At 37.9% G+C, this 22002-nt stretch overlaps 2 protein-coding genes across 2 annotated transcripts; both read right to left on the bottom strand.

Annotated features, from left to right (window-relative positions):
* Positions 1–5508: 5508 nt before the first annotated feature.
* On the bottom strand, positions 5509–7637 carry LOC142344774 (alpha-(1,6)-fucosyltransferase-like). The gene is made up of 2 exons (XM_075396698.1): positions 7008–7637; positions 5509–6709 (listed from the first exon to the last, which is right to left on the bottom strand). Exons 1-2 carry the CDS (start codon positions 7553–7555, stop codon positions 5686–5688), a joined length of 1572 nt encoding a protein of 523 aa, XP_075252813.1. The 5' UTR covers positions 7556–7637; the 3' UTR covers positions 5509–5685.
* Positions 7638–13931: 6294 nt separating this feature from the next.
* Positions 13932–19885, bottom strand: LOC142358561 (GTP-binding protein 2-like). The gene is made up of 8 exons (XM_075409966.1): positions 19720–19885; positions 18686–19642; positions 18114–18311; positions 17631–17805; positions 16784–17003; positions 16184–16513; positions 15217–15802; positions 13932–14588 (listed from the first exon to the last, which is right to left on the bottom strand). The coding sequence occupies exons 2-8, from the start codon at positions 19112–19114 to the stop codon at positions 14379–14381; spliced, it is 2148 nt and encodes a 715-aa protein (XP_075266081.1). The 5' UTR covers positions 19115–19642; positions 19720–19885; the 3' UTR covers positions 13932–14378.
* Positions 19886–22002: the final 2117 nt, after the last annotated feature.

Raw genomic sequence — 22002 nt, 5'->3', positions numbered from 1 at the left:
ATATTTCGAGTGAAAAGGTTAATATTTATTGGGCTCGAAAAGCCTTGATAGGTCCGCATATATACATCGTTGTTCCCGTGCTTTATTATCTAACTCGACTTATATATTCATCTACTTTTAACTTTCATGCCCGTGTCCAATTATGAACAATAAAACATTGAAAAGCCGATGTAGCGGCTGGCTTAAGAAACAACAATTTTTGGCTTAGTTCTCTAGAAAAGGACTATCTTTCAATTAAAAACCACCTGGTTTCAACGATGATATTCGGCTCAAAAAAACTTGAGAATCCACTGTTCTCAGCTAAACATTAGGCATGTATAATCAATAAAAACATCCTGTTGAACAACTCAGTTTAAATACATTCATGGACATATACAGTGAAAACATTAATGAACTTTTGGTTATGATGATCAAAAAGTGTTTTAATCAGGAGACGCAAAAACAAAAAAAATAGAGCACCGCCAAGTTAAAGGTAAATGTGTTGTCAGCTATCACAAACCTAAATTACAAGTTTCTACGTTTAGTGGATGAGAACAGGTATAAGTTAGCATTTCTGAGGTTATATTGATACTGAAGTCTATTTTAACTTTAAACGAAAAAAGAACCTATTTGAGACACAAATTCGAAAAACTAAAACAAAGCAACTTAGAACAGGTTGACAGGAAGCGTTATAATCTGTTTATATAGAAACTGACAAAGGATATTAGTTATAAGACCCTCGGTCTTCCTTACAAGGTTGATTTACACATCGCGACTTACCGTTTCTGAAGGGATCATCGATCGGACACGTATGATAATAACATCAATGATAGAGCTAACAATGATGAACAAATCGATGGTTTGGCTTTAAAAGTTTTGTTCCAGTTAAAGCGCAAATCAAAGTTTTATGATCGCAACAGTCGAATTCAATCAGGTGAACACAAAATAATTGTCTAGAAAAACTCAATTAAGGACCAACAAGAACTGCACACGGAAGTATCAGTACCAAATTCATATTCTGTGTTGTTAGTCCAGTGAATTTCGGATCTTTTCCGTTCGTGCCCCACCAACACCCCCCTCAGCACGTTATGCGCCCCCAGTCACAGAGCACCTTCCATTACACACTAAATCATTATGTGAAAATATTGCACGTGCGTCTGGGGGGGGGGGGGGGTGCAAATAAAATGCACCCGCTAAGCTTTGGGGGGGGGGGGGGGAGCACAAACGGAAAAGATCCTGATATTCTTTCTATGAGCTACATGCCGTATAACAATCATATTAACTAAAGAACATCTTCCTTACAATGGAGATTACGTTTTAACAATACTATACTGGCAGTTTACCAATTCACGATCAACTGGTCCATCTTTCGGGATTTGTGAGATTCTGTTAGGCCTGTGAGGATACATTTGTCAACAAATTCATGTATCAAGAAACGTACAAGTGTGATGTCGTAAGCAGATTTTATGTGCGAGAATCAAACGCAACGCAAAGATAAATTGGAGGCGCTATATAAAATCTCTTGAATATCAAACTGAAAGGTAAACTACTCTGACTTTTAAAAATTACATAATTTTAAAAATAAAAAATAGGATTATGCGACGGTAGTGCCAGAGCTGATGCGCACATAATAGACAGTTCAGTCAAATTATGTTATTCGATACGGTATTCATATCAGTAATACATACCCGCTTAATAAAAAAATCAGCAACTTATGTTTGCAATCATGAGTCATTGCTTTATTGCTGTAAAATTGGTTACTCATTCGCGTATACTTTTCCAACTTGTGTGAAGTATTGAGTCAAAAACAAACCGATGCGACTGGACGTGATCTCTTTTTAAATTTGAACCGGACAAAAAACAAAACACCGCCTTTGGCTTGATACTGTTGTTGACTTCAGTAACTCAAGTTTTGTCAAAAATTCTCGGTTTTAATTATACCCTAAGATGTTTGGCGAAGACAACAGCAATTTATCTGTCTTAAGGAACAAACTCTTCCTCCTCAGTTCGCTTTCACGCAATTCTCTCAAGTAACGCACTTTTATCCTGTGTCATAAAATCTATCGTCGTATGATGTAAAGTGAGACAAAGGCTTGGTTGTCCAAAAATATTTTTGGTCTACTCCGGGACAAGGAATTTAGGCTGTCACCTTTTATTCAAACCACTTCTCAAGCCTATACAAAAAAGTACCAAGATTTTTTGCATTGAAACCAGATAATTAAGAATTCTTAATAATGAAGTGATTGTTCTTAATATGATGTTCCTCGATTAAAAAAATACATTCCTTCAAATCGAGTCGAACTGATTTTAAGATACATGAAGCCACTGAAATAAAATGGGGAAAAAATGGGCTGGGCTCTTAACGGTTTTGATTAGTGAAAGCAGAAAACCACACATAGAAGACAATTCATAGCGTCCGTCAAAAGTTCCCAATTCTGCCTTATCCAGTACTGTCATGCCAGTTATTATCCCTAACTCTAATTAAACCTTGTTATTATCATGCGAAATAGCGCAGAATTTTTCAACCTCCATTAATATTTACGTCAGTACAAAACTGATACAAAAACTTCCATAAGTAATTGTTTAAGAGAACTAGGTGTGCCTAAATTATCAAAAAAAAATCAAAAAATTTAATGTATAGAAAACTTTAGTTGAGCGTTTCCATGGGAGTTTCCTCAACCAAAAAGAGCTATTTATGATGCTCAACTCACAACGGGGCAATTGATCCTTACAGGTCGGCAGCAGGGCCTATGATAAGTAACTAAATATTTCGTTAAGTCTCTGGCAGTTCAAATAGTTGGGTTTTGGGTGCCAAAAGTCACTGAATAACTTAAGGGACAAACTCACTCTTTATGTCGCATTTTGTCAAATCTTAAGGATATAATGATTAATTTCATTTCCTAACATTTTAATACTGATCAAACTTTTCATTACTTCATTACTGAATGTAGGAGGGCGTTCAGAATTTAAACAGAATTGTCCAAAAATTAAAGCAATTCTCTTTGTAAGTTCTGGAAAACATTGCTGAACGTTTGTCGATTGATTTAATCGCTCCACAACAAACACAAAGTCATAGCTGGTTTAACTTCCCGTCGACTTGATTCAGTTTTGGCTTGTTTTCATAACTTTTGAAAAACCTATATTATACTGTCCTGTCAAAAACCTCAAATGCTTTGGCCACTTACTTCGACTTATCCTGAAAACACGTAAAAACGTTGTTTTCCAAGTTGTTTTCGAACGGATTTTCCAAGTTGTTTTCGAAAGTTGCAAATTATGTTTAAAAGTATCCAATCATTTTTTATCTACCAGTAAAATTTGTTCAAGTTTAATCATGTTCTAATGAAACGAATATCATTCAACGAACATCATTCATTTCATTCGAAGGAAAATTTGGAAACTCTTAGGAAAATTTCGAAATATACAAAATTTCGTTGTGTATATCTTGCGCTCTAAATACGAGTCATAACCTGAAAGATCAATTACTGCTATTAAATCTGACGAAATAACAGAAGTTCGGTGGATTCAATCATAGGCTTCTAGATAACAAGAAAACAACGTCATGTCAACAACACGTATAAGCATTACAACAACCAGAGTAATAAGCGATCTCAGACGTTAAGATTTTTTTGATGTTCATTCAACAGGTTTTTGTCTGATGTTACTGACGTCAAAATTGGCCAAGAACCGGTCAACATTTGCCTACAAAAACCTAAAAACCGAAAAGCCGAAAACCACCTTAATCGGTACATATCATGGTTACATTTACTTAAAATGAGGCTAAACACTTTTTCGGAGCTTTCGATGTATATTAGAGTATTTATTTCTTATTTTAAACGCTCAGAAATACTCGATTCTGATTGGATACTATTCCTGCTTATTTACTCAGAAACATACTCCGGTCCAGAAGATGTTGGGAAAACTGGTACAAGTTTTACAAGCGGACGAACGAGTGAACCGTTCGACGTACGGAAGACGGCGGAGCGTTCGACGCTGTGGGAGCCGTAACCGAGTTCTACAATCCTAGCGGTAAGTTAGTAAACCCTACGGTTGGTTTCCTCAACTACCCAAAACAGTCACCGGTTTTAAAGTGTTTCTCGGCAGGCGTCTGCCACTTAGAACGTCAGTTGTGTCGGTACGTACTCTCTGATCCAACGGGAACAGATCGCATTAGCGTACGACTCGCACGAGCGTGGCGTTTACGATGATCAATATCATTACTGCCAACAAGAGACTGGATACCGGTAGAGTACTCTCCTAATAAAAAGTGGTTGGGCGTTATAGCATTCAAATCGCTGAAATCAGCGCTTACGGGTTTTAGCGGACGCGAATTAAGAGCATGCTCCATGATACAAAAGGTACTCATCCGTGAGTCGACGCGTCCCAACAATAGTAACCAACCCGCGTTTGATACTGCGTACCAACCTCTCCCAGATAACACCCTGTAGCGCGCTGGGGGGGGGGGGTGAATCTCCACTTTATACATTTGGGAGCAAGATCAGATACAATGAAGCTGGTGTTCCACGGAGCTCTTTCTCCACCCCAAGTTGCTGCCATTGTCAGACCAAATCATGGCAGGTGTACCCCTACGTGACACAAACCGTTCAACTTCGATCACACAAGAACTGGTGTCCATGGATGTAACTATCTCGACATGGACAGCGCAAGTACTGGGACAAGTGAAGAGGAATTCCAACCTTTTTTCAGTAGTAAGGCGGACATAACAAAAAACTGCCCAAAGTAGTCAACGCCAGTGTTGGTGAAGGGACGAGACTGGTAAACAAGTCTCTCTCTTTAGGCAAGTCCAAGAGTGGTAGTTTGAAGTTGGCAGAATAGGATACGATCAAAAAAAACTTTGCCCGAGTACTTCTTGAAAACTCATAAAAAGTTTGCGCAGGAAGAAGATTCAGTTTATGAATTAAATATTTTTAACAGATTTTTTTTAAATTGGTATTAACCCACATATAAAGTGAATGAACACCAATTTACAGAATTAGTGCAAAAATTGTTTGTTCAGAAATTGAGAAATTCAGAATTGATTGTTGAGAAACTTTGAGCAATGAAACCAATTTTCAGAGAAGTGTGGTAAAAATTTTCCTGGAAATTTGCAAGTGGAATATTCAAAAAGTGGATTGATTTCTCAGATATGATATAGCAAATCTACAGATTACAGCGGAAAATATTGAACTTTAAAAACTTACTTGAAATTTTTTTTAACGATTGTTGATAAATACCGAAAACCTAAAGAGTAAAACCGCATAGATGAGTTACTGGAAAATCTATTATTGAAGCTCCAATGCAAATCAATTTCATTTAACTTTGCATCGTAACGACATCTGCAGTATGATTCAATCACGACCAGGCTGTGTACTGCAAATTCAGATTCTTTTTCCATAACCTTTATTGTGGCACAAAATGTAAAACAATAATTTCACCTTACCCATAAAAGATCAAACTTATTTTGATAAAACTGGTTTGTTGCAAAAAAAACTTCGGCTAGCATCTTATAAAATATATGAGGAAAAACTGAAGTCAAGTTATCACTTTAATTACTAAGAAATCATCGGTTTTGCATCTAAAACTAGGTCGATTAAGTTTAAATAAACTTCAAATGATAAATACAAGACAAATACAATTTCTATCTATTAAAAAATCTATTGCACAAAAATTGCAAAAAGTAAAAAGTCTTTGGAATGTCTCTTCGATTACCTAAGCAGTATCTTTGTATGAAGTGACCTTATCGCGCACTTTGTACGCTGGAAACATTGCCTCTCTTTGCGTTCTTTGATTTATGCCAACGAAATAGCCATTTCTCAAGTCACCCGACAATCGAATTGGGTCTCCCACCCTCAGCGCCATTTCATTCACGCCGTGAGACGTATGATTTGCAATTGCCTCCCAAAAACGTTCATTCTGCCCTCCAAAATAGTACATATCGTCCAAAGATTCAGCCCTCCAAGACATGTCCATGGCTTCGTGACTTTGCATTAACTCGTACGCTATTCTACAAAACTGTGATGAAAATGTGCAAACGATAAATTGAGATTTAGATAAAATAAAGATATCGACTATCGCTTTTGCGATTGACCGTTTGGCTTTTCGCTCCATGACCGCTGCAGATTCAACGCTGTCCAAATCAGCTTTTATTTTGAAAAACTTAAAATCGGATTTAAATTCTTCAACAGCCTCGGCGTCGTCTGTAGCGAGGTAAACAACATTTGTAAGATTTCGAAATGATTTGCTGTGCTTAAGCATTTGATAGGAATCACGCAAAGCTGTATAGTACTCATAGACGTGATGGAATTTAGCTTCGGAACCAACTTTGTCTGTTCGTCGGATATGGCATCCAAGATACTGGTTTTTTGGCAAGCCAAGATTGAACTCGGATCTTTTGATTAGCTTTTGTAACCGATAGTTCGGACGCATTATGAAGGAAGCAAGCTGCCCGATCCACCATACATCTGGTTTGCTATGGCAACATTTAATAACTTGTAAAATTGACGCCGGAATCGCTAGAGGCAGGAATTCTGGTCTGGGATCCAATGTCTCGACCATTGGCAAGTCCAGAACGTTTGCTGAAGAGTTGATGGACTCAGATGACCATGGGATAGGGTTCCCCTTGTAATCGTGGATAGTGCAACTTGAGAACGGCAGAAAGAAATCTTCCCATTTTACGAGAATGTCTTGTTCGACTTGGTTGTACTCAATCACAAGGGTTCTATTTAAGGCAAAGCTGAAAACAATTCATTCCGAAATCGAAGGAAGAAAAACAATAGTCTTCAAAATTATTTACAAGAGGTTCTGACAAATGCTGATTTTATACAGCAACTCTAGTGTTGTTCGGCAAGTCCAGGAGAAAGTTAAACTAATTCATAATTCAATTCGTCTCAAACCAACAAAAAATTGTCTCCAACTAAAAATATGCAAAAGATCAGGAAAATGAGGTGATCTGATTTGACAGTCAAGCATCTTATTAACGCCTCTAAATCCTATAAGACCCCTTACAATAAAATTGTGCCAACGCTACTCACCTTACAGACAGGCAATAGATCAAGTGATGCAACTGACATCCCACACCACAATTCTTAAACACATTGCAGTTCACTTTCTTCACACTTTTGCAATCACTCGGGTACTGCAGACTCCACAATTTGCTCTGCGCTTTTCTCTGTCCCTCCTCAATTTCAGGTGACCTGCCAATGTTACGCACAGGATATGAATTGCCTCCATCAACTGCTACAAAATCCGCAATCACGCTCAGCAAATTGAGCGCGACACCGTTCTTATCTTTCGGATCTTTAGCTAACAGGAGTTCGTCTGACTTCTCTCTTACCAGCAGTTTAAGAGCATTCAGGTTTCTCAAATGGCTACTATCGCCCAGCTGTACCTCTTCTTCTTTCGATGTGAGGCATGTTCTGTTAGCTTGGGTAGCTGAAAACACGTCACGCCAATTGAAACTTTGAACATCGGAATCCGAGGTCTTGTTGGATGTAAGGTTGCCAGGGAAGAAGTAGACATAGAGGAATATCATCCAGGTCACCATGAGAGTAGCCAATACATACCTGTAATACAGGCGCATGGGATCGGATCCCAAGTTGATTCACCTCACAACCAACTATAGCATCTAAAAAATCAAATATTATTCTAACTGGGCCACCAACAATGTCTGAAAAGATCTCTTATATGTTACTATACAGTCCTATGGGTTACCCATGACCCGATGCCAAAAATAGCCAATACGTCAAAATACCCAATCCAAACCGTCTCTCTGATAGTTTTAATTATATTGCAAAATAGAATCAAACATCCAATCTGACAAAGTTATTGTTAAATAAATCGTATTAAATAAATCCGCATTAAATCGTATTAAAAAATCGCGAAAAATAAAGCAAATCCGCAGAAATCAGCTCCAGATAGTGAAACTATGTTCAAGACAATGTTGATTTGTAAATCAAACTAGGCAAGGAGGGCACTGGACTGGACTTGCAAACAAGGTTTGTAAAGTGATGGCACATTTTTTTACGAGTAATTGGGGATTTTCTCACGTGTCGATACTTATCTGAGAAAAAGTTAGAAAATCTCTTCTATTCCGATATGTGTTATGTTTAACCCGACAGAGACTAAAACCAGATGGCTCGTACGAAAATGCGCGTAGCACACTACGTTCCAACATAACTCTTAAGGATAAATAAAGAGCCATTAATCCAAATTAAGCCATTATCCGAAAGCAAGTTATATCCATTGGAGAAATTTACATGTACTGTTTGAACCAAAAAGAATGCCATCTTTTTTCGTCAGACAAAAGCGAGAACTCCTTAGCACGAGAAGTCCTTAGATACGCGTAGTACAATTTGAAAATGTTCGTCACGTTCAACTAGGTCTTCTCCATTTTTTCTAAATAATTAGGTGCGAACAGGTTGAGCCAATTCTATCAGTAATTCTAATTTTGTCATTAAACTTTTGAATTAGAACTTCAAAATTTTTCGAACAATTTTGTTAGTTTGGATCTCTCATGAGCACGATGAATGCATTATTTTTTTAAAATCTCGCAAATATGTTAACGGCGAGAATTGAAAAACTGAATTTTGAGTTTGGCCAAACTTAAAGCCACAATTTAAAAAAATAATTCAATTTTCCTAACAATTTGTGCTCTTTGCCTCCACTTGTGTCTAACACAGAAAGGATCATTGATGACTTTCCCTAAAGGCTCTTTAATAGCATTTGATTTTAGGCTCTTTAATAGCATTTGAAGATAAAGGATTTTCAGCAAGTTTTACGTTTCGGCGGTTTCACTCTTTTTGAAGAAATTAAAAGCTGTACGAATTTTTATGTGAATTGAAAAAAATTTAGAGCCGCAATTTGTAAGAAATGTAATGATTTATGAGTTTTTACACTCTGCCTCTATGTGACTTTTGAAGGAACTTACTATCTCAGATTAACTCACTCTCTCTCTCTTACACACACCACACAGGAGACACACACGCTCACATACATACACCTAAACAAACACACGCACACACACACACACACACACACACACACACTATCAAACAAACAAGCAAAAACCTGGACACAATTATTTTTAATTTTCTGTTTTGCAACTGGTTCTACCCATGGTTCGCATTGTTTATTAATGTCTTGTTCATTGCATCTGCAACACTGGGTGTTGAATTAGAGGCAACTGCATCACTAGTTGCAAAATTGACACTAAAATTTGCGATTAACTTCATTTTTCCAAAAAATATTGACAATTTTGAGTTTCATGAGCATAATAGATCAATCTGTTTTTTTCTTTGAAATATTGCAGATGTGTTACGAGCTAAATTTAGTTGAAACAATTTTGGTTTTGAGCATAAACCGCAATTTGTAGCGAATACTAAGTAATTTTTCAATTTGAAGATTTCTGGCTTGTGTCTAATATATACGGCAACTTCAAAGGCTATCCTTAAAGAATCTCAATAAGTAGTATAGATAAAAAATGGTTAACAGTAAATTTTACTTTTCGCGTTTTTCACGCTTCGGAGTACTTTTAATGAAATAGTAAATTAATTTTTAAGTGAAAGAAAACTTTTTTCATCTTTCAAAAACACCTCGTTTTTTATAGGAGGGCTTTCGCAATCAATAAACAAGTTGAAATTACAATTTACAGAAACGTCCACCTTCTGGACACGATCAATTCGAAGAGCAACTTCAAAATGCATAAGTCCTTCAAAACTTCAAAATAGTTCAAAATTTCTAATGTTTAAAATTATTAACGTTTTATTAGGTTTTTGAGCCTGGTGATCAATGAGGTTATTTCGCACGATCAGATCTGACAACATAAGGATTAAAACAGAGAAAAGATTCCCATCTTCACTTTTCAATAATGAATTTGGTTGATTTAATTTTCATTTCATGAAACTTGTTTTTACGTCTCCGTGGTTCTGAAAATACATGGATAGTTCTGATGAACAGAATGAATAGAATTGTTCCCAACAACTCCAGAATTCAGAAAAAAATACACTCTTCTGCCTTTAGTTTTACAATTTCAAAACAATTTTTTGCAATTTTCTGTTCAATACAGAGAAACATTGGTTCGGACAAAATTGTTGGCTCGGCAAAAAAAAACAAGATCGAACCAACTTTTTGAACGAAGTTTTTAGAAAAAAAAATAATTTTTTTGAAATTTTTTGTCAAATAGTTAAAATCGAAAATTTTAGAATTGCAACAGTACAAAATTACTTGTGACTATCAAAACTTCTTTTCCAATTTTAGTACAAATTTCTCTGTCCGTTTTTAAATTTCAACGCAATCTGTCAAACAGCACACCGAGCGGATTTTTTCCTATTCGACTTATCCTTCGAAATTTTAAAGTGCTCCCCCCTTTTTCAAATACGACTTCTGATAATTTTTTACGAAATCAAAACCAGATTCTGAGGACTACAAAATGTTAATTTTCCTTTTTATCTAAGATGCGAAAACAAAAACTGAAAAATTTAGGGAAAAAATGTTGGAACAATTAGAAACTAAGAACAAAACATTTCAAAATAAGATCTCAATACAAAATTTGTTTCAAAGCAGTAGAAGGGCAGCTTCTGACTAATGCTAACACAATTTGATAATATCATCAAAATAAAGAATACGAAGCAAGCGTCTCTGAAAAATAAAAAAACGGTAAACTTCAATTTTGCTTAAAATTCAAAGTTTCAGCCTTTAGAATCATTAACTAATAAATTTTATGAAATCTTTTCAAGACAGCAGGAGAGCCCAAAAAGACGCACAAAGAGCAAAATTATTGGAAAATGGCGGAGGCATTACTGTTTTAGAAAGATTCGGTGTTGATATCTTCAAAAACAATCTGCACACCAGAACCAAAAAAAATATTCCTCGAAGTCACTACAAAATATCCTTGAAAACCGTTTGTTGCAAAATGCCATTCAAAAACGAGATTAACTTCTCTGAACAATATGTAAAATTGTCGCACGTGAACAAAGAGAACTTGCTCTTGAATACCAAAAAAAATGTTCACTTCCACTTCCGATTCGTCGTGACTTAAATCACCACTTACAATTGCCATCTAATTGACTTGGAATATCATCAAAATGTATGAAAACTTTTAAAAAGACAGGCGTCCATAACAATCCAATTGATGGATTGTAAAAAAAAACAAACTATAAACCCACTAACGTCGGAAAAAATGCTCTCGAATGACAGGCGGCGCAATCTAATTCAGGGGCTGTAGCCTCGATAAAATTTTCTTTATACACGCGAAAACATTAGCCGACGGTAAGCTCCGAACGCCGACCTCCTGACTCTTATTCAGTCACATCGACGGAGTTATTAACCACTCGGCTATCAGGGACGTGTCATCGTATCTCTGACAATCGGTTTTGTTTGAACAAGAAACTACTTCGGAGTGAGAGCAATTGAAAATTAAAAAAACTTCTAAAGGGTGGGGATCGCAATGCACTCACTCGGATTAGTCCGCAACATTAACCACTACGCTAAGCGGACCATGTTTAGTTTGATCTCGCAACCTTTATTATTTTAGCCACAGACTTAATTTCTGAATGAAGGCAAAAATTCATAAGTGAAGCGTGAAAAAGTCACTCGAGAATTGAAATCTAAAGATAAGTTTACAATAATTGCTTCAACGTTTGTTCGAGAGCAATTAAACAAGAACCGACTAACGAAAAAAACGTCATATGAATTGCTTTCGAACGACTGGCGAGGCAAAAAATTTAGCTCAGGACTCAGGCTAGAGAAACCTTTACGGTGCAAAAACTTCTGTGTTCGAACCTGCGCCCACTACAATGAGAGTCGGATACACTAACCTCTGCGCTACACGGGCGATGTGCAGTCATCAATCGCACCTTTTATAAGTGCGCGCAATTCAAATCACTCAAAAAATCAAAGTCAAGCGTGAAAAAGTCACTACTTGAAATCGAAAGAATATTCTAGAAGAAAACGGTCAAGCGGAAATTGTGCATAAAGCATAAAAAAGACACAAAAAAATAATGGCTTAAAAAGTTCGCGAGCAATTAATAACGTTCAAGGAATTGCATTCAAAGAAAGGCGGCTTGATAGCTATTACCATAGGCAGCAGATTGTCAGAATAGCTGCGAAAGAATAGACTTGCGTGCCGTTAAATAGAGATAGAAACAGAGACAGATAAAAGTTGAAAAAGTTATCGAAGCCGCTTAAAAATCAATGAAAAAAAATTCAGCAATAAATCAATAAAGCTTTGCCCAGAAGCCATTGAACTCATTGCGCAGAAGCCTTTTCATAAGGGACCTTTATTACATATATGAGTTTCTTTGACCCTAAACTATTTCAAATTAAACTTAAGTTTTAAAGTGAAAAAGTCGTTTTATTGAGTGAGCTAAGTCACGTATGATCCAAATCTAATCACGCAATTGAGCTAAAAACTTTGGCTGGAGAGAGAGGGAGATGCCGTTAGTGAAAGGAAGTCAAATGCCGTTAGTGAAAGGAACTTCTTCAGCCTTGCTGTGTGAACAAATGTAAAACGACAGAGAGCGTCAGATGAATAAGCAAAAAAAACCAAGAGCACCGCAATATAGCTCCCCTCAGCTTACAGCTTCGCAGCTATAAAAAAACCTAGTTGGGGAGAGATTTTCCAGAAGATAGCTTCGATAGTTTCATAGACCGTAGTCTCAGAATACAAAAGAATTGCTAGTTTTTGTACGAACCTTCAATTAGATTAAGATCAACTATCCTCCAATGAAAGTTTCCAAAATCAATTCGAGATAGAGCAGACATTTTGTGACCGAGAAACGCGAATGAACAGAAAACTTGATCGAGTAAGTTTAAAAACGTCAGGCACGCACTTCGGTCAAAAGTGCACCAATGAATGAACAAACGCTGATTTTTACTGAGCGTGGCGTCAGATGGTCGCTTATAAGATGACCGATTTTTCGTCTGACCCTTTTAACTTTTCGTTTTTAAGGACGAAAAGTTAAAAGGAACAGACGAAAAATCAGTCAACCGACAAATCGCAAAAAAGGACCACAGAAATAATTGTCAAACTTTGTTTGAGAGCAATTAAAAAGTAAAATCGTTCAAACAGATTTTTCCTTTACAAGACCAGATGTTCTAGAAAATGCTGCAAAAATCATTTAAAAGCAATTAGTAAGAGCGAGATCAGAAAACGTCACTGCAAGTTTTCTAAGAAGTGTGAACTTAAGTGATTAACAAGACGTCTTCCTATGTCGCTCTATTAGATAAAATCCGCAAAAATTTTGGGACTTCCGTAAACTAATCGGAATCGTGAAGTAATAAGTAAATTAGCTGTCTTCCATTGAAAGAAAACGTAAATAGTGGAATATACGGTTTCTGAAACTGGTATTACCATTTACTTTTCGGTATCAATATATACGCAAGGGTGTAAATCAACTTTGAAAGCTGAAAACTAGCGAACCCAAGATACCCAAAAAGCACCGTTGCTGGCACTTGCCAAGCTGGGGTAGAAAAAAGGAAATTGTTTCTTATTCAGTATCCTACCGATCGATCAAAAAATACTTTCCGGCTTTTTGCGTTAACTTTTTGTTGAAAAAACAGGAAAGGGTTACTGTTCCGCTAGAAAGAACTTCCCAAAGATTCTTCTCTCGCTAGAAAAACTTTTGACACGACTATACGTTTCATGAGAGTCATGTCATGTTTTCATCCTTGAAGTTCTTGTCAAACTTCAACCAATAGTAGATGAGAAAATATCAGCAGGATAAATGAGCTTCAATTCAGTTGAATAGCAAAACAAATCCTTTATACAAACTGAGAGAACAATTAACTATTATCAATAGCAGTTGGAATTGCAACAAACACTAAAAACTATTAGTCAACAGCTAAAATATTGTAACACAGAAAAGTACGTTAAATAATGTGCGTGAAAGCATTGGGGTTTCTACTCTGAATGAGAATTTATGAATCTGCCCCCCCCCCCCCCCCCCCCTCTATAACTAACAGCATGAACAAGAGTTTCTTTTTCCACTCAGTCGATTAGTGGCGTGGGTAGAGAAAACAGATCCGAATTTATCCTAAGTATGAAGTCATGATAGAGTCAACGATTTATAAACTTACTACTCTAACCGGCTGTTTAGTTAACTTCAGAGATTCTAGATCAAGAAATAATAAAACCTGAGTGAATAAAACCTGAACATCCAAATTCAATTTTTTCTGTCGTGCCCCCCGAAACCTGACTAGTGGTCATCCCTACTACTCCATTAATTGCGAAGGTTGTTATGGTGGGAACCTCGTGTCTAGTATGCAGATATTTCTTTAAATTTCGCAGCATACGCAATGAAGGATTTTCCTATGACTGCTTTAAATAAACACTGATCATATCAACATACCACTTGATCTAGACCGTTTGACCACATAGTTTTGAATAAATTGCATAATTTATTAATTTAAATCTCCGTTTTTTCCTCCTCTGACCCGGCGGCAGACGTCTCTGGTTTGTAGAGAAAAGGATAAACCTTTGTGACATTCCCAATTCCTTTAGTCTTTCCATGCCGCAGCAGAATGCGCATTCCGGGTCTGACGTATTCACAATGTCGGAGAAATTTGAATGTTACATGTCCTTTCTGGTTTGTGCAGAGGTAAGGCCCCGAGGAGATCTAAAACCAAACAAGAGCGCTCATTTTTACAACAATTGAAATGGTTGGAACAATGATGTGCAAGTCTTAAAATGCCAGACATCTCTTGCAGCAGAATCTAGAGCGCCAAATTTCCCTATAAACGAATGCCAGATTTTCAAAGAAGCAAAGTTTACGTTTCAAGCAATGGTACGTCACTTTGTCAAAATCACTTGGAAATTCTGACTTGCATATCGAAACTCCACGAGGTTCACGAATGCCAGATTTTTTCAATGAATTAATCGGAGTCACTTAACCTATACTTAACTCGTACAATGTTTCCCGCAAATCGTACTACATTTGGGTTACGTGAATTCGATAATAGTGTATTCAATATACAGCACCAAAAATCGTCTGGAATAATTAACATTGAAATCATCTCTTTTGCAAATCATCGAGATCAAATTCTGCCACAAACATTTCATACCCTAATATGACACTTAATTTAATTTATACTGCTCGTAAGATTCAGTTCTGCGACCTCGGTTCTATAACGTTCTGTTACGACTCAAAAGCAAAATTACGAGTGAAATTAGTACGCATAAAAAAGTCGATAAATTCTATGAACTTGAATTATCCCTGAGCAAGCAGGACGGAAAAAACCACTAACCCTTGTACGCCCAGACACCTGGCCCTTAACAATCTGAGTTGGCGTTGGGAGCGAGCACGACTGCATGTCATGATGTCCATCGTCACAATCGAAAACAGTTTCTTCCGAAACCAATGATTGCGTTTTGTTCCGCTTCGCCAACTGCTCAGTTTCAGCGGGCAACGCTATTGTCTTAATTATAGCCGATTGGACAATATTGTCAATATGCAGTGTGCACTGGAATCCTTGGTGGATTCTGGTCGGGTGGAATAAAATGAGAATCTCAGCCTCCAATTCCATACAAGCTCGGAACTTTGTCACAGGTTCGTCAGTTAAGGTCATTCCACAGGAAAGACCAAACTTCAAACTCTGAATTGTCCTTTCTCGCGTTTGGGAACTGTGATTGTTAGCTCCAAATGAGGCCAGCAAAACCATTCCCTTTCGAACAGGGTAGTTGGGCTTGATTGCAATGGCTGCGGTTTGGTTTTGCCTTACAGTCGAACAGGGGGCTCTTCCACTCCTGTGAAGAGATGCGACCTTGACCCTTCTGAAACTTCCATCCTCATAAGGTCCAAGGTGCATTTCGTCTCCACGACGGATCAACCCCCTAAAATATGGCTTCCACGGTAATTCTTAATATGCTTGATACAGTAATTCCGGTTTCCAAGAAAAACTCGAAATCAACGCAATTTAGCATGTATTTGGCCAACACATTTCTGAAAAATCTCTTAGTAAACCTTAACCGAACTATTAAATGTCGATTTTAGTTGGAAATTAGCAAATGCAAAACTTAAACAGAACATCTCAGTGTTCAAAAATACGTGGAAATACAGCGGCGACTTAACTAAACCAAATTAACTTGAACTAAATTTAAAACTCAATTTTAGCTCTGAAACCTTCAGCAACAATTGAAAGCATTAAGCAGTTACTCGGCAAAAGATTCTTTACTTCCAAAAGCATAATGACATCGATATAACACGGAACTTACTTCTGCAATATTCCTCCGACGACACATCCAACATTGGGAACCGAGAAGGTCTCGTCAATTTTGAAGTCGGCATCCGGCTCCTCGTCAACAACGTCCTCATAGACATCGCCTTCCTCCTGGTCGCTGTCCAACGCCTCGTCCTCATCATCTTCTCCAAACAGTCCACAAAATGAGGAGTGGATTCTGTCAGACGAGGCAGAAGAACAAGTTGATTTAGAGACTGGTTCATCAACTGTGTTGTTATTCCTCAGAGGGAAGATGTTGAGGAACACTTTAAGGAGATCCATACCTTGTCCAGTGACGCTTGAGGTTGTGAACACGGGAACCACCCTTAAAATTTACGACCGTGTGATCATGATGAAATTAAGCATCGATTTTAATAAGTAGCCTTGTTCAAAACCAAACAATAATTTGGTTATAGAGTACAAGATTATAAATTGCATAATTTTACTCCGTTTGACCACAACTACAACAAATTTCAAAAATGTCTCATTCTTTCATTTTTTTTTCTCATTTTAACATTTTAACTTGTAAAAAAGTTTGATTGTTTTTAATCAACTATCTGTCCATTTAAAGGGTTTAAAAAGATAGAAAACTCACTGTTCTGGCCGTAGGTTGAACGATGCGGCTTTCACTGCGTCCTCCTTATCGCTGACAAACACGCACATTTTTCCCACTCCGGGGAACTCGAGGACGTTCTTGATCTGCATCTGCAGAATATCCAGTCCACTCGGGTGCAACAAGTCTGCCTTCGTGATCAGAATGGCACAGGGGATGTTCAGGGCCAACGCCAACGCAAAGTGCTCACGTGTAGTGTCAACTGAAATATTACAATGCAGTTTTACTGTTTCAATTTCTGCAACTGCAGTTTTTAACCGACTTAATGATTGATTTTAGCGAAGTCATTTTCTATTATTAAAAATGAACGATAGCATGCGAAAGGATTAGATAATTTGATAAATTAGAAGTTTTGTTCAGCAGTATAACATTAAGATATGAAGACCCGACTGTATATTTAAAGTAATTGGACCTTTTGACATAAAACCGAGTTGTACGCCGTAAGACGCAGTTTATATGGACACTACTAAAAATAATATTAATTTTGGTTCCTGCGCAATCGCATCGGAATAGCACTAGGCCACAGCGGCCTGTTCTCAGCTGCCCTTTTTCTTATTATTCCACACATTTCAGACTGATCTTTTTATGAGCAGCATTGCTCTTTTTTGGTGACTTTAGCCGCTTTTTTTGCGTCTGAAACTTTCACGTGGTACCATTATTGCAGCCAACATTGGTCAGGCTATGGTCAACCTGAAGCTATGGTTAAGTAAGAGCTCATCCTCACACAGACAGCTTCACGGAGGCAGGGGATTGAACTATCAATCTTTGGCGTGTGAATCACGCACCCTACCTATCGACTATCAAAAATGGAAAAAGTATAACGCCTTACCTATTCCCTGATTTGCTGCAATGAGTATGAGTGCATAGTCGGGATAGTATCCTGTCAGTCCAAATATGGTAGTTTTCAGACTCTTCTGACCTCCAGGCAGATCTATGAAGGTGATCAACTTAGAGGACAACTCACAAATCTCCTCCTTGTTCCTCACAACACTGTAGTCCACAGGCTAAAACCATAATTAGGATTACTCGATCCTATGCGTTATTTGGCAAGTGTTCATTAAGTTTAAAGATTCGGCTTTCGTTCAGTTAGATGTCAATATAGAATCAGTAAATCTAAATTATAGAAAATGAAGAACTACAATGTGAAAAATTCAATGCCAACTGAATCCTCTAAATCAGTGAAGAAAAGCACTGCTTTCACTTCAGGTTTCAGACTAGTTAAAAGATCTGAAAAGGACTTCTGATAGTTCACCTACACATAAAATCGGGGAATGTGTGACCGAATTAAGGAAACGTGCCCAAACAAACCAACCTCCCCGTGTGAGTCAAATCCCAGGATCTCATGACACACACTGGACGTGTGTCCAGTCTGAATCTCGTGTGGGTGTCGGAGCAGATTCAGTCTAGCCCTCCCCCTTCCACTGTCCAGTTGCCTTGTAGTCATCACCCCCACCAAACTACTCTTCCCACAGTCCACATTCCCAAGCACACACACGCGCATGTCGATGAACTAAGCAACATATTAAATTCAACGATACATCAGACTTCAAATATCGTTTTGTATTAAACTTGAATCACAAAAATTTGGATTCTGAATAGTGACCAGGTTGTTAGCAACAGATTGAATTTCAATAAAACTCCAATCAAATATTTGTAATTTTACCATAACTCATTGCTTCCTAGACTCACCGAATGAAGAAAATCTTTACGATTCCATATAAACTTTACACATCATTTTTTTTACCTACTATGAAAAAAAATTACAACAACGTAAGATCTATCTAACTAATTTATTAGTTAGAGTTAAATTAATTAGGGCTAACTAATTTATTACATTTAATTTATTTGGTCTAACTAATTTATTAGTTACAGTTTAAAACTCACTGGTTTATCAGATGGAATCTTCCGGACCAGCACTTCTACGGCTTTCGTCTCTGCAACTGGGTCCACCACAACTTCTCTCAGAATGGTAATATCTGCATTCAACCTCTGCGCCATCTTGTTCAGGTTGTTCATACTCGCTTCCAACTCACTCTGACACAAACCCAAAACAGCTCCTCGATCCTCGACCCCAATTTGGTATATGGCCTCACCATGTCCCTCGCGGAGCCTCCACTTCATCTGGGTAACTAAGTGCTCTAACCTGGACTCTGTGGGATTGACCAATTTGAGTTTGAACTCAACATTCCCCTCTTCGACTTCCGGTTGGACCTGATGTTGACAGCCGTCATTGTGGCTCATCAACTGCGCTTCGTAGCTGTGCTCGTTGCCGTCTTCCTCACTAACTCCGAATAGCCCAATTAGCTCATCCATTTTCACCCTGATCCGTCACTTTTCACCGCGCTTTTTAATTCCCAATAACTCGCACAGAGATAATATAAGAACGTTATTCACTCCCTTCTCAATCAGTTAACCAAGTTAATACCTCACGCAGTGAATATTCACGATTGTGTAATTTATAAAGTAAGAGTTATTTGCACTAAAATGAAGTCAGTTGATATTAAAATTGAAAATTCTTTTCTAAAAAGTTTCTATATTGCTAGATTGACTTCCTCTCTCTCTCCTGAGAGAATTTGCCTATATAAATCGACCTAGACTCGTTGGCAGCTTCGTATTAGAAAGCACTCCTTGAAGTAATATCGCCAATAGAATTGCCTAAGGTTTGCCGCACAATTCGTCAAAGCTTGGTCGTGGTCGTCGTTGGAGTTGTCCTTTGTCACTGGTTCAACTAATTGTCTTTTTTGGTGCAGCATCTCTGCAGAATTTCCAAGTTCAGTTATTCATAGTTGATAGTCCTGAGTTGCTTTACTGCTAACACAGCAGTTTTACCAAATAGCCCAACTGAAAAAAAAACAGTTATCAAAGCACAGCTTTAAAACAGGCAATCAACCGAATTGAATTACGGCTTCTATACTTACAATTCACATTTTGGAGAAATCAGACCATTTTGTCAGCTCACGTTCGTGAGAAAATGATAAATTAAGATATAGCGACTTCAACAGAATTTTGAGAAAATGAAAGGCAGCTTTTAACATTCGATATTTATATGACTGTCGTGAACTTAGCTAATGTAATCAACGTGTTTACCTCTTAAAGAGAAGCTGACGCAATTGATCGCACGTTTGCGTGTTGTTCATATTACCATCAGGATAAATACCAATGTTCTTTAAATAAAATGACGTTATTCTTCAGTCAGTACTAAAAATAACAGTACTGCGAACAAACGTTTACCAAGCATATGCACGTATTATTGAATACTAACAAAATGCCGATACAACTTTTCACCATCAGATAAAAAACCAAGCAACTATATAATGCATGTTTCTGATTTTCCTCCGATCATTCCGTAGTTCTTGATCAAAAATAATAAAGTGTGGATTCTTAAACAACTTTTCCGATTCAAACTTAAAATTGAAATTCTGTTTTACCATGAACAACATTATTCCTACTGAAAATAGGGCTGACTAGCATAAACGTATTTTAAACTGTCAACTGACAGAAAGCCCCCTTCCCCTAAAGGACAGTCTGCAAACTCGGGGACAGCCAGTCAACTCCTGTGTACATGTATAAATTTTGAAGGCAGTCAAATATCGTCAGGTATAAAACAAAGGTCAGAAAACATGAATATATATAAACTGTAGGTTTGGGTAGTCTCCCCCCCCCCTCTTGCCGTTACAGAATTTTCGGATCTATTCTGTCCCCCTCCCTGCTCAGTATTCTTTATGCCTCCCAATTACAATTTGTAGTAGTAGGTCTTTAGGGTCGGAGCCCACGGGTGTAAACCCTTGTTTTCGATTGGCAAGAGTTTTTTCATTGGATTGCAGATTCCACAGTTGCATAGAAGTCTCCAGGTGCAGCTGTTGAGTTCGTTGTAGCTTCTGTGGAAGTAGTTTTGGTACATCTCTGTCAGAAGTTTCTTTGCCATTGGCTTCTCCGTTGTTCTTCTGATGATGTTGTATAGCTTTGTGGCTCTGATGAAGTTTTGTCTGATTTCTGTAGTCGGTGTTTGGGGAGTTCAAATTCCTGCTTTTGTCTTGTTTCGTTTTCTTTTTGCTTGTGCAGTTTGTCTTCGGGGACGTAGTAATTGCCTTCTAGGATTGAGAGGAGATAGAGGACATCGTGCAATTCCAGGTACATGGAGAGTGGGAGTATTTTCAGTGTTTCGAGTCTTTGATGGTATTCGTCGTCTCCACCGCATATCCACTTCGTGGCCTTGTGCTGGATCTTCTCGATTGATTTCATGTCAGACTTCGACGGGTACCAGACTTGGGAGGCGTGAGTATGGGCACGGATCCTATGTACGCGTTCAGTTTCGTTTCCAATGAGGTTCTGCTCGAAAGAGTTCGTTTGAGTGTGTAGAAGGCTTTCCACGCTTTGGTTGTTCTACGTTGGCAGTTTGCGCTCCAAGAGAGATTTCGAGACATTACGACTCCGAGATCTTTTTGGGTGGCAACGGTTTCCAGACCTGCCTCGTCACGCTATGCTAGATCCCCTCTGATGAGGAAAGTTTTATTTTTGCTAACATTTAGGTCCATATGGTTTGCTTTGCTCCATTTCTGTATTTCCCCGAGAGTGGTCTCCGTGGATAATTGCTTTGAAATCATCCGCGTATCCGAAGGCCAGGATGTCTGAGATTTCTTCGGGGAGATCCTCAATGTAGAAGATGAACATCAAAGGCCCCAAAATTGATCCCTGAGATACTCCGTTGGTTTTATTTCTGGTCTTTGATTTGCTTGTCCCAATTTTGACGCATTTCGTTTGGTTTGTGAGATAGCGTTTGAGTATCTGGAGTAGCTTTCCTCCGAGGCCAATTTCCTCAAGTTTCTGAAAGAGTCTTTTGTGCGCTACTTTGTCAAAGGCTTTTCTGAAGTCAACATACAGAGTTCGAATGTTAATGCATTTTTTCGATTCAAGTTGCTGGTATAGTTCGTCTGTGAAGAGGATGATTTGAAGGACTGCTGACCTTTTCATTCCGAAACCGTGTTGGGAGTCAGAGAGAGTTCTTTCTATCGGTGGGGTAAAGCCGTTCCAAGATGACTTTCTCGAAGACTTTTGAGACGTTCTTCAGTAGACTTATGTTTTGTTTGTGTTCTTCAGTATTTGTATTGTTACATAGCACGTTAAAATTGGGTGCCTGCGCCGAAAATTTGCGCAGAAAATTTGCATGCCGATGAAACGGGGGAGAGGGTGGGGTTATGGGG

This window comes from Convolutriloba macropyga, chromosome 1 (genome assembly GCF_964194025.1).
Source record: "Convolutriloba macropyga chromosome 1, txConMacr16.3, whole genome shotgun sequence".
Taxonomy (NCBI): domain Eukaryota; kingdom Metazoa; phylum Xenacoelomorpha; order Acoela; family Convolutidae; genus Convolutriloba; species Convolutriloba macropyga.
The sequence above is the reverse complement of the archived record's forward strand: the minus strand, read 5'-3'. Positions and strand labels throughout refer to the sequence as shown.

Excerpts from the sequence above, each read along its gene's own strand:
- LOC142358561 (XM_075409966.1), bottom strand. The coding sequence starts at position 19,114 with ATGGATGAGCTAATTGGGCTATTCGGAGTTAGTGAGGAAGACGGCAAC. Across the intron at positions 18,312-18,685 it reads AGATTCCATCTGATAAACCA|TTCATCGACATGCGCGTGTG; the intron begins GTGAGTTTTAAA and ends TATGTTGCTTAG. Across the intron at positions 17,004-17,630 it reads TGCAGCAAATCAGGGAATAG|TTGACACTACACGTGAGCAC; the intron begins GTAAGGCGTTAT and ends GTAATATTTCAG.
- LOC142344774 (XM_075396698.1), bottom strand. The coding sequence starts at position 7,555 with ATGCGCCTGTATTACAGGTATGTATTGGCTACTCTCATGGTGACCTGG. Across the intron at positions 6,710-7,007 it reads ATCTATTGCCTGTCTGTAAG|CTTTGCCTTAAATAGAACCC; the intron begins GTGAGTAGCGTT and ends AATTGTTTTCAG.